We start from the raw sequence: 15209 nt of genomic DNA, 5'->3' as shown, positions 1-15209 counted from the left end.
TTTTTTAGCATTTCTTAAAATTTGATTCAAGTTATTTCCATTTGTTCACACAGGATGTTGACATTACTGCATGTACCAGCGGACATGGCAGTATTGTGTTCGGAGACACAGAGGGCGCCATCCACATGTTGAATAGGGACTTGGATCTTGTTAGTTTCAGGGCATATGAACTGAGAGTGTCACATCTGTACCAGTTAAAGCAACACAACATTATTGTATCTGTTGGGGTAAGTATATTTAAACCTCTATGTAAATAGGTCGGAGCACACACTGCCTGAACGTTATTGGCCCTGAATGAAGAATGTTTTGAAGGCACTTTCTTATTAGTTTCTAAAAATACTTTCGATTGTTTCGAAAGTACTTTCCTTCATACTGTAGCTACCATACTCATGTAACAATTGCTCCAAAGGTCTGTTCAGGGCTAAGAGTCTCTAAAAGCATTTTCTTAAGATGTTCAATAATTGATATAGGAATATTTATAGCTTGTAAAACCAAAACACAAACAAATAAACAACAGAGTGATATTTATAACACAGAGAAGGAATTCAGCTGATTATTTCAAGTTTGATGACTTTCTGTTTTTGCCTATTTTACGACTTGAGCACCCTTCCGGGTGGATTAGGCGCATGTTATAAATCACCATTGGTATTATTATTATTATTATTATAGAATGATGAATCTGGAACAAACCCCATCATTAAAGTCTGGCATCTGGATAAGGTAAGTGTTTACTCTGTGACCCCTTATAATTACCTTCTTGTTTATTTTGATGAAAAACATATTTCACTGAGCTTTATGAATCCAAAATAGATATCTGCTTTGCTAGTTTGTACTTTAAGACTTGTTCCAATTTCCAGATTTTTTTTTCTTCTAATATAGTGGGTTTCTTGGCATACTGTACATTATTTCTGAAAGGAATTAAGAAAGCATGTTTGTTTGGAGTTAGTGTGGGACGACCTGTTATAGAGATAGTGGGGGAAGTGGGAAGGGATAGAGTGTTTACAGGGCTGGTGAAGGGAGACATCATCCTTTGTTAGATGTACAGGTAAAAGAATGTCATTTTTAAGTGTTTATGACACTCTGCCGTCACCCCTTGGCAATATTGTATTATCTTGACTCACAAGGTTGTACTGTAGCTATCACAATGTGTTGTGCAGTAGTTTAACCCTAGAAAAGGAGCATTGGTGTCATGTACATATTGTACAGTAGTACTGTACTGTGCTGTATTGTGCTGTACTGTGCTATGCTGTAATGTGCTGTTCTGAACTTTACTGTGCTGTGCTATACTGTACTGCTCTGTGCTGTGCTGTTCTGTGCACTGTGCTGTACTGTACTATACTCTACTGTGCTGTACTGGACTGTACGTTATGAATGCATTGTTGTCCAGTTACAGAGTTGTTGACAATTAACAATTCATAATCATGGACGTTAAATATGAATGTGAGAGACTGACTTCGGTCAGCTTGCGGCTTTGATAAGCCAATTAGGCTTCTTCGCGAGTTCCTGCTTGCAGGAGGATCTAATATACATATACATACACTGTTGACTGTTTAAAAGGGTTTCATGAACTGAGTGGACAATTCAAAACTGCACATTCTGTAAAACCTAAACTAGGAATGTCAAATACTCCTGGAGAACAACGTAGGCAGATTGTTGGAAGGGGTGGGGATGGGAAGGTAGTAGAGGGAGTAGGCAGGTGGTGGAGAGGGAATGATACTGTAGGTACAATAAAGGAAAGGAGGAATTCAATGATATTGACATTGTAAGCACACTTGTCCTTTAACTGTTAATAAAAACAAGACAAAAAGAAACAAGAACGCTACAATATTTTCAAATAAAGTCAATTTTGTGTTTCTTATTTTAGCTTGATAAGAGTGGTAACCCGACAGCTACACGGCTCACTCGGGCCTTGCCAGGTAACGGCAGGCCCAGTCCAGTCACTGCTATGACAGTCAGTGAGAACCTTAACCTCATGGCCATCGGATTTCTGGATGGCAGTGTTACTATCTACAGAGGAGACGTGACCAAAGACAGGTGAGTAGGTTTGCAAATGTCAAGTAAGAAGGTACCTTTGTATTATACCTCCTTCCCCACCCCCTCCCCTTCTCCATTCTTTCAACTGTCTGAATCAAACAATCTTAATGTCGTTCTTGTTTTCAAATGTACGTTCGAACAATGTATGTATTGTATGTATTTTAGATCCTCCTACAAGCAGGAACTCGCGAAGAAGCCATCATTGGCTTATTAAAGCCGCAAGCTGACCGAAGTCAGTCTCTTAGATTCATATTTTAACGTCCATGATTAGGAATTGTCAATTGTCAACAACTCTATAACTGGACGACATTTAGAGCGACTCGAACTCGGGACCTTATGATTGAAAGGCACCGGCGTTAACCACTGAGCTAACACTCCTTGTCACAATATAAAAAACAGATCGAAAAATTTACTTTCTAGTTGTAAAATTAAAAAAATATTAGTTTTTATATATATTTTTTCTGTTTCTGTTATGCAAACAGGCACAGTAAACCGCAACCTCTGTTCCAGGAAAAGTCAATGGTGACAGGTCTGGCATTCAGGCACAGCCAGTACGGCACCACTCTGTTTGTTTCCACGGAAACATCTGTCATCTCCACTACCGTCACGTCCAAAGGATGCAACAAGGCGAGTGATATTTTAATATGAGAACAAGAAAACCCACTTGTCAGAGTTATCAATATCGTACGACGCTCTTTGCAACATTTTCAGCAACTTACTGGAAAATATGTTTTAAAAGCAAAGAAATTATTTTTGGTTATAACAGTATTTACAGAAACCAAGACTGATAGCGGTGGTATTTAACGGTCGTCTACAACTTTTGATATTTAGATGAATTTTTTGGGGCTAAAGTCAAGCGTTGGCCACTGAGCTAACACTCCACTGATGTGTGCATCGAAATACCGAAATGAGACCACTACAACCTCTCTCAGGAGATTAACCAATTTATGAAGCTTTACACAACTTCTTATCTTTTATCATATTTTTAATCATCTCCAGGTTATATTAGATGGTCACGGCTGTTCCCTGGGATGTTCAGTCCTCAGCGACTCATCTCAAGACCAACAGTTTGTGATTGGTCGTTCAGATGTGAGTCTTCTATTTAAACTGTCACCATTGTGTACTAGTTCAAATTCCATGCTAGGTCTTTATACCCTAGCCTAATCATTTAATGACAATGGTAACATTTGTCCTAAGTCCCATAATTAAAAGTTAATTACATCTGGCTTCTGTAAACATTTTTTTTTTAAGTTTTGAAATTTGGCTGGGAAGAGAAAACTTAATCAAGGTATGAAATGTCTGTTAGAAGGGAAAAAAAACTGCAACAAACAACAATGTAATATGTTTTGTTCGAATCCTGGCACAAAGGGATATTTTAATTAACAAACTGTATTTTGGTTCCATTTGCTTCTCCCTTCCCCTACCCCGCCCCTTCCCCTTCCCCTCCCCATTTTCCCTACATGTGAACTTTTTATAATACACAAGTTACATATGTAGTTTGTTTTAGGTGGTAATATTACAAGAACGTTCTGTTTTATTTAAAGTAAACACCAAGAATCCCTCTGTAAACTGTCAAAATTTTCATAGCAGTGTCTTTATGCTTAACATGTCTTGCAATAGCATAATAACATGAATTGTCCCAAAGATGCTATCGCTTTTAACCCATACAGTAAGTGGGAATTAGAAATAGCTCGCAGTATTTACAAAGTACATGTGCCAGTAACTATGTTGAACGTATCAGGTACAAACACATTCATGGTTTCATAAGCATGGAGTGAACATTAATCCGCATATTTTGATCTTTTTCTCTTTGATTTTTGTGCAGGCGTTATATTTCTACCAGTCGGATCAACGAGGGTCCTGTCTCATCTTTGAAGGGAACAAGAACAGACTGCAGTGGTTCAGGAATTATCTCATGGTGGTTACCAAGGACAACAAGGCTATTCCGAGAGGGATAGGGGGGTACGAAAAACTTCTCTTCAGATAATTTAAGTTATGGCGTTTGAAATCAGATTCCTGACTGCGGTTTACTTTTGGTAATGTGTGGTTTGTTGCTAGAGTGCGTCTCCCGAAATAAGGCAATCTTCAATCTTGGCAAAACAAACTGCGGATCGCATCTAAAAAATAACTGAACATAATAATTGAAGAAAATGAAATTCCTTTCACCCTCTGGTGTCGTATGAACGTCTCCTCTGTGTAAAAGTTAGAGTGCCTGTGGTTTCAATCCTAGCACACTGTCTGTCCATCTGTGTCTGTTCATGTGTTCTTAGTTTGTTTCAGTTCGCCAGTCTGAAGAAGATCCTGCTAGGATTCGAAACCTCAGGCCCTCTAGAGATTACAAATTTTACCTACACATGCTTTTGGCAGTCGATATTAAGCAGTTTGATAAAGGTCGTTTTTCTCTTTCATGAGAAAGTTTCTGTAGCCAAGTTAAGAGTATAATATGATATACTATCGAGCATTATGTGTAACCATGTGCTGGAGAAAACCTAACCTCTCCCAAATTTCACCACTTACCTTTTGGCGATTTTAGTGTTAATTAATAAATACATGAACACAATAATTTGAATCGATGTATCCCTATGAATACTAAATCATGGGTCAAGAATCAAGGGTCATGCATCATTAGTCATGGCATCATTAGTCATGAATTAAGATGGCATTGCTACCCTCTACGTACAGCTGTATTGAAAAGAGAAAAAGTGTAGGAATGACCTCAAAGTCAAATATTCAATCTTGATTTTGAGTCATGGGTGCACTGTGTATCGTACGCTGCAGTTCCTCAATATAGTCATAGTTTTAGTTTAATAATAAAAAACAAAAATGATAATAAATTAGAAACCAGGAACATTTTCTGTTCGGTTATTTCACTTTCTTTATGTCTTTATTTCATTTTTTTCCTTATTTTTAAAATTGTTTTTCCAGAGACGGAGGCGGAAAAGTGATGGACATGGTTACCGTGTATGACGTGACTAACAAGTTTATTGGTACAGAGCAAATAAATACCACTACGTAATAAGTCAAAATGAGAACATATATGATTATGTATTTTCGTGGGGTTGTTGCGGATTCAATTTTCAATATATTGATCAGATCATTCATGTTGTAGCTTTAAACATTCGTTAGGTTTCATTTCGTGAATCAGAAAATAGTTTTTACTCTTACAAGAAAATTAATAGTCCTTTGATAAATGGCTTTTAAAATGATCTTACGTTGAATTTTTAATTTCTGTAATTGCATGTGAAACACCCTACATCTGGTGAGATCTTCTTCCTAAATTTTGGATGCTGAATTTTAATTTCTGTTACTGCATGTAAACATCCTACATCTGGTGAGGTCTTCTTCATAATTGTTTGGAGGTCTGAATTGTTGAGCTATGAGTCACCAGTGGTCTTTTTCGGTTTTGTTAATAACAGTTTTTATCCTGTTACCGACATTGACAACTCACATTCATTCTATCCATATTAGCATATTCCGCTCCAGTGCCAGAGGTCATCAGTGTCATCGTGGAGTGGGGCTCCCTCTATATACTTGGAGGAGACAGGAAGGTGAGTTCGTGTCCCACAAAAAACAGGATGATTCTGACAATTTTTCGTCTTGTTTTAGAAGAGGTAAATCGATAAGCTTAGTGGAGTTTAAAATATGTGATGCTACTGGAGTATTGACACAATACGTTTCTTTTAGAAAAGGTTATCTACAAGTGTAGTGGATTTCAACAAAGTGCTACTTAAGAACACCTCCCTCTACTGTCGCAAATGTGAAGCTACTCCCCCCCTCATTTGTTTCAACCCCCTCCCTTCCCCACCACGAAAGGGTAAGCATTCTGAAACGTGGAAAGCCTTTTTTGGGGATTTAGTGCGAGGTTCCTATCAGTAAATATACGGACCATATGGTTTTATATATGGTTTTAAAATAACCCAGTTCCTAAGAACATTATGCTTAAGAAATATTCACTATTTGAACTCAATGATATTCTTGTATAATGTAGTCTTTAGATATGACAATTTAAGCTCTGGTTCCCTTCTTCTTGCAATTAAAATCATATTGTTTTTTTCTCTAACTGAACTTTAATTACTGATATTGATGTTCCCACCACCTCCACCCCCTCGATCCCTCCACCCCATGGCCTCACTCTTTCTCTCCTCCGTCTCAGTGTGGATCCGAACTTTTCTAATCATGGTTTTGCTGTTTCCTTCAGTACTGATATTGATATGTGCAATAAATGCCCCCTCCCCTCCCTCCATCCCTCCCAGATGCTTGCCCCACCCTCATTTCTCCTACTCAAATATATAATAATGAAATAAGTACATATAGTAATTTTGTTTTCAACAGCTTTACCTTCTAAGAGAGAAGGACACCCAGACGAAACTAGAAACACTCTTCAAGAAGAACCTATATGTGATGGCTATCAAGTAAGCTCCCTGATACTTATTATATGTGGTGTGCTCGAAACCTACAGCTCATTGGTGCAGGGAATTGGCCCTGTATTGAAATCTCTGAAGGTCACTAATTCGGCATGTGGAGTGGTACACGTATTGGGGACCTCTGCCCTAGATAGATGATACTTATGTTAAATGTGCGTAGATTAGATGTTTATTGGAATCGAGGGAAAGTTGTCATTGCCATCCAGAAGCAGCTCCGATCCATGATCAGTTTAAGGCAACATTTTGAGGCAAGAATCATGGTTCATGTGCAGAAGAGAAACTCATTCGTGTGTGACATTGTGTCGTGATGAATCATGTGAAATTTGGAGAGGTATTTTGGTAATATTAGAAATAAAAAAAATAAATAAATAAATCAAAAATGAGCAAATAATCAATCAAGTAAATAAAATCAGGTGTTTTAACTTCCCATCTCAAGAACAACTTTTCAACCCTTCAGCTGCTGTAATTTCCAAACAATTTAAAGGTGGTATCGCAGATAATTGTGGGCAGAATCGTCGAAAAATAGTTAATTACTAGCCGTGGAAAGAAATTTTACCAAAACTATTTTAGAATTGGAGGGTTACCTCAGATATATGTGGCGCATTTATGCACAGACACATTGCTGTATTAAATCATCCATAGAAGAAGGCAAATGCAATAAAAAACTAAAATAATAAAGAGAAAGCTTTTGCCCAAAATATATCTCATTTCCGTTCTCAACTCTCGACAGCTTAGCGAAGAGTCAGCACTACGATAGCGATGGACTCATCGACATATTTACGCAATATGGCGATCACCTTTACAGCAAAGGCGATCACGATGGCGCTATACAACAATACATCAAAACCATCGGTTCGCTGGAGCCTTCATATGTCATTAGAAAGGTAAGGCCTTGTACTTTACTTCCAATGCGTTAGACAGTTTGGCAAAATTTTATGAAAGTTAATTGTTCCTGCTGAATAGGGAGGGAACGGTTCAGGGTGGAGGGGGTGGCATGGTGTTGCATGGTGCAAATTTGTAGAACATGGCAAAAATATTTCGGCTCAGCTTGAAATAACAGACAGGATTGCCCCGGTGAATTTTGAAAATTAAGGTAGTGAAAAATTGTTGGGGAAGAAAATTTATACTGGGGGAGAGGAGGAGTTAGGGGGAGGGAGGGTCCTAGGTTTTTGGGTGGCCCATATTTGTTTAGCCCCCTCAAATTTATTCAAGGTTATATTCATCCTGAATTTGCTATGATGTGGTAGTGTGTGGGGTAGTGTGCTATTAACAGACTTTATATAAGTTTAGCTATCACACAACTCAGACATGATAAATAGGCTGGTGGAGATGCCGAATTTGTTTTTTGATCAGGGGCCGAGCAAGGGTCAATGAATTATATTCTTTTTCTAATTCAGTCAACACTCTTTGTGTTTGACAGCTCTTACTTTTCACCAATACCCCTCAAACTTTCCCTCCCCCTCCCTTACCCCCCTCCCTTACCCCCTCCCTTACCCCCTCCCTTGCCCCCTACCAACCACATTCTATGCTCTTTGCTCTTTGTAGCACTGGTTAAATCCAGATCAACTGAAGAGGTTTTCTTGAATCTACAAAGCACAGAGACAGACATCAAGTATTTCTTCCAAACCGTTAGTTTTGTTATCGTCTGCCCCGTTGTCGATCGCTACTGCTCTTGTGTCTGATATTCTGTGTCAGGAAATGAACATCATAGAACCAAACAGGATCCATCATATCTGCTCTTTTCATCTCTCCTAGTTCTTAGATGCACAGAGGATACACAACCTCACAGCGTATCTTCAAGCGCTGCATAAACAAGGCCTGGCCAACGAGGACCACACAACCCTCCTGCTAAACTGTTACACTAAACTCAAGGACAACAGTAAACTGGAAGAATTTATAAGGGTGCATATTAGCATAAATTTGTGACATGAAAATACCTTGTTGCAGCTAACGTTTTCTTCCAGATTTATTAGTGAATTAGATGAATTAGTTCAGTGTTTTTTTTCCATCTCACTCACAACAACACATGCTGGTGGGATGGACTAATTCTCGTTTTGAAATAATATTTTGGGGGCAGGTGAAATGTCTCCATTATCAAATTATTATAATATTATATCAATTCCCGGGAATCATTCAGTGTAGCCAATTTTGTGTAGCAGGTTTTGAAGGCTGTGAAGTTTATCTCTTATTAAAATAATAATATGGTTGTTGTGTACAAAGACTGCTATACATTTGACACAGCAAGTTATCATACCATTTTGCATAGCATCTTGCATAGCATTTTACACAGCATTTTACATAACATTTTGCATAGCATTGTGCATAGCATTGTGCATAATATTTTACATAGTATTTTGCATAGCATTCACGCAGTATTTTGTGAAGCATTTTACATCGCATTTTGCATAGCATTTTGCATAGCATTGTGCATAGCAGTTTGCATAGTATTTTACGTAGTATTTTACGTAGCATTTTGCATAGTATTTTACATAGCATTTTTCAATGTGGATACTGGATAAATTATTCATTGAATTGTGCATCTTTTCTATCACCATCTAGACCGAGGAAAGAGAGGTCAACTTTGATGTGGAGACAGCAATAAAGGTACAGTAAGTTTAATTTGTGATTGACCCCTCAAAACAATCTGGAATTTATCCTTTGCCCCCCCTCCCCCGACCTTTGTGGGTTCATGCTAAGCACTGGGGGCTGTGAGGATTGGAAAGGGTGCCAGTGTCTTGCTTTGTGATAGAGGTGCAAGACAATGTTAAGAGAAGGTAAGGTGGGATGCAGGGAGAAATTAAGACACTTTGCAGAAAGGGCAAGGGGGGTGGGGGGGAGGGACAATATCATTCAAAATTTACAAAAGATAGACAAAAATATCTGTTACTGTTCTTTACCAACTACTAACACATTTAATTTCATATTCATACTGAAATCAGTATGGTTTTAGCTCTCTAGAATGGGCCAAGTCCGTTCCTCCCACCACCACCCAGGATTCACCCCAGACCCAAATTTTCGGAAAAGGATCAAGAATGCATACACACAATGAACAGATTGAAAATAACCTCAAAATTTAGTAAATAAAACATTTATTTTGGGTGACAAGAATCAACGTCAGTGTTGTAAGCGCTTTTCTCGACCTTTCCTCAGACGAGTTAACATCTGCTTAAATTTGTATAATTTCTTAAAAGTCCAAAGGGGTGGAAAATTGTCATTTGAAAAGCAAAGGCATATCTCGCAGGATCTAACCGACCGCATCTGTTTTCTTGACAATCCTTACGCAGGTGTGCCGTCAGGCAGGATACTTCGAGCACGCCCTCTATCTGTCTGAGAAACACAGACGTCACGATTGGTATCTCAAGATCCAGCTGGAGGACATTAAGGACTTTCAGGAAGCTTTGTCGCATATCTCAGGTCTCCAATTTATTGAGGTTGGTCACTCTTTATTTCTCTCTGATTTTCTGTTTTTTAAAAACTCGAGAGTTCAGAATGTCTTAAAAATCTTGGGCAATACAACAAATATTCAGTAGGAAATAAGGGGATAGTAATCTGATGGCAGACATCGTAAAGCTTAATATGTTAAAAGAGGGCGACATTTCCTTTTTATTTTCGTAACCAGGCGATGGAGAATATGAAGAAATATGGCAAGACGTTGATGAGTCAGGAACCAGACAAAACCACAGATCTCTTGAAGCTGTTGTGTACGGAGTATAAACCAAAAGACGGTGAGAATAATCAGGATTTTTTTTTCTTTTTTGACAAATTTTCACGGCGACCATAAAAATATCAGACTGTTAAATGACGAACCACTGAAGAATATTCCAGAAATGTTTTGATGTTTAATTTTCGCAGGAATTGTTGGGACTGGAAGAGTTTTGAATAAATGCGATTGATAACAGCTGATGAATATTTTGACAATGATTAGAATTTTGCTTGTAAATGGATCACGAAAGAAAAGAGAAAATTGAAAACGCCAAAAACTCAGAAACAGAATAAAGAAAAACGGGGACAATATCAGGGACAGAAACAGGGTTAATATTGATAATATTTCCAAATCCTTCAAAAGCAAGATTTGGTTTAGACTGATAGGTCTCATACCTAGAATTATACACATGAAGTGATGAAGGTCATGACACACAATCAAATGCTGTAGTCGATAGGAATATTAGAAGATAGTTACAAAAATTTGGTCGAGACCATCACACTGTGGTACTTAAGTTTCCTGCCAGAAGGGAAAAATTAGCATTAGCATTAGAAGGTATTAGCATTAGAATCAGATAAAGATTAGGAACTGTTCATACTGTCAGTAAGAGTGCTTTCAAGCATGATATAATAGGACAGTATATAGTGGTATTAGCATTAGAATATTGTCCGACCTGGCTGTATCTATCTACAGTATTTATTTAACATAATCCTGCAACCCCTTCCATGATATCTGTTCACATTTCTACCCAGCAGCACCTGGTACTGACAGCAGTGATGAGGGTAATTTGCATGTCATATGTGATGAATATTTAATGTGCTTGTGAATATTCATGACTTATTGAATGATCAAACTGCATGTCACTATAAATCCTGCAATAGGGGGAGGGGGAAGTGAACAACTATATTAGAAGGTGATACTAATATAGAAACTTAGAAAATTGATTTAAAAAATATGGTCTTTGTTTCCTTGATCCAATTGGTTTGCCTTAATATTAATATCCCTCTCTCCCTCCCCTTCCCCCCCCCCCATTGAAGCTAGATTTAAAGGAAACATTGACTTAAAAATTGATTTACCTGTTGGCTAAGACAGAAAGAGATATAGAAGATTGTGTAGAATACCGGATCAGTTGGTTATGAATTACTTTAGTGAAACAGTCATGAAAATATGAAACCTGTTGAAAGTAAACTTTCCTATAATATATAGTATATTCATCATAAAATGACAATCAAACAAGAGGCAAATTTATCAGGTTTTGAAGGAACAAGAAACCCCAGAAAACATGTAATCCTATGATATTTTATGTTGCATTCTATTGTAAGTAACCTTACATTATATGTTTCAATAAGATGTGGCTTGTATGTGACCGTTAAGAGAAAAGAAAATGTGTAACAACATGTTGCATGTCGCCTACTTTGAAAACCCCCCTTTCCTTAATATCTTTCTTGTAGCAAAACTTTTGATCGAAGGAGAACAGGAGGGTAATTTTTGCATGTTTTATTGATCAATATTTTTTTTTTTCACTTTTTAATATTCAGTATTTGCTAACATACTTTTCTTTTTTCTTGTAGACAAGTAGTTTTTGTTATATTTTTCTTCCATTCCCCCCCCCCAAAAAAAAAGCCTCATTCTGGATGGATATCTCTATTTTTTAATTTCTTGATTAGCAGAAAGTGGGCTATAAAATCTGGTTCCCCTGCAAATCCAACATGTGGAGTGTACATAGTCATAACTTGATTTATTCATATATACTCTCTCTCTCTGGAAGAATGCATCAGTAAAATCCTTTGTCCTGATCAAGGTCGTTGCTTATGCTCCACCCTGAGTTGTAGTTTGAGATAGAGGAAGCTTAAGGCTAAAGTAGTCTTCCACTTTTTTTCCACACCCTTTTTTTGTTTTTTGTTTGTTTTTTAGAGTTATCCTTTTGATTTAGTTGCATGTTGCATCTTGATTGCTTTTCTGCCTCAAATCCTTGAGAAACTTTTTTCTACGGCCGAACATTTCTCTCCATTTTTCTAAGAACATTGATATTAAATCATAGTCGTGTATCATTTTGTTGTTGTTCTTTGATGACAGACAAAAACAAGGTCTTGACAGTCTAATGGTTCAGTTGGATCACTGCCCTCAGTGAGGGCAGTATGTAGCTGGTTTTAATCACTGCCCTCAGTGAGGGCAGTATGTAGCTGGTTTTATTGTCATATTCTTGAAAGTAGTTGTATTGAAGAATCCTTTCAGTTGGCTCTCTAATAAATCAATAAGTTGATTAATCAGTCAGTAATACAATCAAATCAATCAATCACTCAATAATATAGCTTTCAGAAAACCGGTCAATCAACATAACTCTATAAGGTCATAATTCTTGAAGGTAGTTTTATGAAGAATCTAGTACTCAGTTGTCTCTCTTATCAATCAATAAACTGATCAATCAGTCAGTCAAACAATCAAATCAATTAACCAATCAATAATAAAGACATCAGAAACCAATTTATCCACCTTCCGGGGTGATATTGATCTGTTCAAGAGGTAGAGAATAGAGACACTTATGGACCTTCAGGATGCAGCAATCCCAAATGAAAGACTTATTGTAAACTGACTTAGGCCCTAATAACCCAAGTAACATGATTCCTTTTCTCTTGATGTAAACTTAATTAAACAGATAAAGATATATCTATGGAAAGGAACTTCAAAGTAAAAAACAGAAAAATGGGGGCCTGCATGTACAGCAAACAACAAAAAAAGCAGAAAAAGAAAGAAAGAAAATAAAAGTTATAAAAAGCTAACACATTGTCTGGTATTGACGGTAATGCTTTGTTCCTTGATGGACTCTAATCCTCTTTAATTTTATTCTTCAGCGAAGCATCCTCCATTTTTAACGTAAAGTTCACCTATTGTCAACTTAGGGAATGTTGCAAAGGCTTCACAGTTGAAAAACATTTCAACTAAGAAAACCTAGAGGGGAATATATAAACTGTAGCAATTTTTGTGTTCTTTTATTATGTGTGTGTATGTGTGTGTTTGTAGTTGTCATATTGTTTGTGTTCCTTTTGTTAACTTGAATGTGCCTCCCATTTTTATCCCTTTCCTTTAACCTATCCTGCTAGTGTGCCTACCCCTACCTCCATTTGTAACCCCCCCCCCCCCCATCCCCTTTTTTTTTGTTTCTCTTGTGATATTCTTGCTGTGATGGGAATACTAAAAACACATATTTCAACTGTTTGATGTGTTAATTCTAACATATCCAGTAATTATTTGGTGATAGTGTTGGTTAAAACAACTAAATGTGTGGTAGTAATTATTAGTAATCAAAATGTTGTTTTTCTAGTGATACAGTGTTTTGTGAAAACATTTGCTTAAGTTCTTTGCTGCATTTCAAGTGCTTTTGGTTTTAATGTCCGTCTGTGTGTTGGTGTTATATTTCATTAGATCACAAAATAAGGGACTTAAATTTAAAATAGCTTGGTACCTAGCTGTAGTCCCCCTTCCCTGTGTGTTGGTGTTATATTTCATTAGTTCACTGAAATATTAGGGACTTAAATGATGGCTTGCAAAATTAGCTTGGTACCTAGCTACAGCCCCCATCCCCTGAAAGTTGTAAGTACATTTGTTGGTTGTTGATTGCTTTTCCAAAAGGCCAGAGGCATTTCCATTACATACTCAAGAGGCTACAGGAATAGCCCAGGTATTGTATAGTCAGATTTTCCGTAGGTATAGTAGTAGTAGTAAGTTGAGTCTCGTCTATCGGACATGCTCAGTGATTAACCTCCGCCACGTATCACTATCTTGCGCAAGGTTTATTGCTTCCTCGAAATTGTTAATGTTCCGAAATTGCGACTTTATTTTTCCATGCAAGGTAGTCACGGGCCTTCCTACTTACTGGTTTAGCAGTATGTCTCAATGCTTCTTTAAAAGCAACCTTTGCTGGAGCGTGACCGAAAAATCTCAATCTTCTAGTGCGACTATAGATGACCAATTGTATTGTATAGTCAGATTTTCTGTAGGTTCGGTGCTCCAAATAATCTAGCGTCTGACAGGAGACAAAATTTTATACGTCCAAATTAATCAAGGCGCTGGGTGAACTTTTCCAGATCACTCGGCATCACACACTAGTGCATATCATTCTCAGACCAATGCAGCCTGTGAGCGTTACAATTCTAGTATTGCATGGGTGAATCGTGCACAAATGCTGGGCTTCTACCCTACCTGATGGCAAACAGGCAATTAATTTAAAGATGTGGTCTTTACTGTAAATTTCAAAGATTTGCATTTATTTGATAGAAACTGCTACCATGGATCAGTTCCTTTAGTATAACTGTAGGTACCTCAATACAGTAGAATAGATTCTATATCACTTTTGGGGGCAAAATGAAAAACAATTTACCTGCAGGAACAACAAGAGTATATTTTAGATTGAGAATGTGGCAGCCTTGATATAACCTTGGAATGCCTATTAAATTAATGTTTGCCGTTTTTGCAAGTCATCATACACTAACTGTTGTTGTGTCAAAGAGAAAATTGTTGTAGATAGAGGCAAAATATTGAAAACTTAAAACATAAATACTTGTATGATTCCCACGATATCTGAAAAATGTGAAAAGGATGGAAAAGGATGGGAGAAAAAGAGGGAAAAAATTATTTTGGAGCTTGAAAGTGCTTGAATGTTGAAGTATAATTGGGAAAAATGAGGAGAAATCCTCATTTTGAAAAATTCTTTGTATTGATGTTTTAATTCATAGCTACATACTGTAGAAAGGTTCTTTACTCAGTAAAGAAAACCGTTTTGTCTGAAACAGTCAATTTTTGATACATAGTCTCCAAATATTTGTAATTTTCCACTCTAGCATTCATGCAATGTTAGAATGGAAAACTGAGAGTATACAATAACTAGGTTTTTGGCTTGAAAAAGTTGTCTGGAATGCAGTTTGCTCTGGTTGGCTTGAAGTGAGGTATATGGCATATACTGTTGCTATGGTAAATGCTTTATACAGTTTAACAAGTATGTTATGCAATAGTACTTAAATTGTTATCAATGACAGCCAAGGTCAGTGTGT

The 15209-nt window shown here is 37.2% G+C and overlaps 1 protein-coding gene across 1 annotated transcript in view; it reads left to right on the top strand.

The window, feature by feature from the left end:
- The window catches only part of LOC139954772 (vacuolar protein sorting-associated protein 11 homolog), a 31701-nt gene that overhangs the window by 3322 nt on the left and 13170 nt on the right, over positions 1-15209 (top strand). The window contains exons 3-17 of the mRNA XM_071954696.1: positions 54-227; positions 670-720; positions 1865-2034; positions 2517-2661; positions 3034-3123; positions 3860-3996; positions 4960-5021; positions 5503-5582; positions 6367-6446; positions 7189-7342; positions 8214-8360; positions 9018-9062; positions 9743-9889; positions 10078-10183; positions 11613-11642. Coding sequence (XP_071810797.1) covers positions 54-227; positions 670-720; positions 1865-2034; positions 2517-2661; positions 3034-3123; positions 3860-3996; positions 4960-5021; positions 5503-5582; positions 6367-6446; positions 7189-7342; positions 8214-8360; positions 9018-9062; positions 9743-9889; positions 10078-10183; positions 11613-11642 — 1618 coding nt within the window. The remainder of the gene's footprint in view (positions 1-53; positions 228-669; positions 721-1864; positions 2035-2516; positions 2662-3033; positions 3124-3859; positions 3997-4959; positions 5022-5502; positions 5583-6366; positions 6447-7188; positions 7343-8213; positions 8361-9017; positions 9063-9742; positions 9890-10077; positions 10184-11612; positions 11643-15209) is intronic.

This window comes from Apostichopus japonicus, chromosome 17 (assembly GCF_037975245.1).
Source record: "Apostichopus japonicus isolate 1M-3 chromosome 17, ASM3797524v1, whole genome shotgun sequence".
In the NCBI taxonomy this organism is placed as follows: Eukaryota; Metazoa; Echinodermata; class Holothuroidea; order Aspidochirotida; family Stichopodidae; genus Apostichopus; species Apostichopus japonicus.
This window is presented reverse-complemented; position numbering and strand designations above follow the sequence as displayed.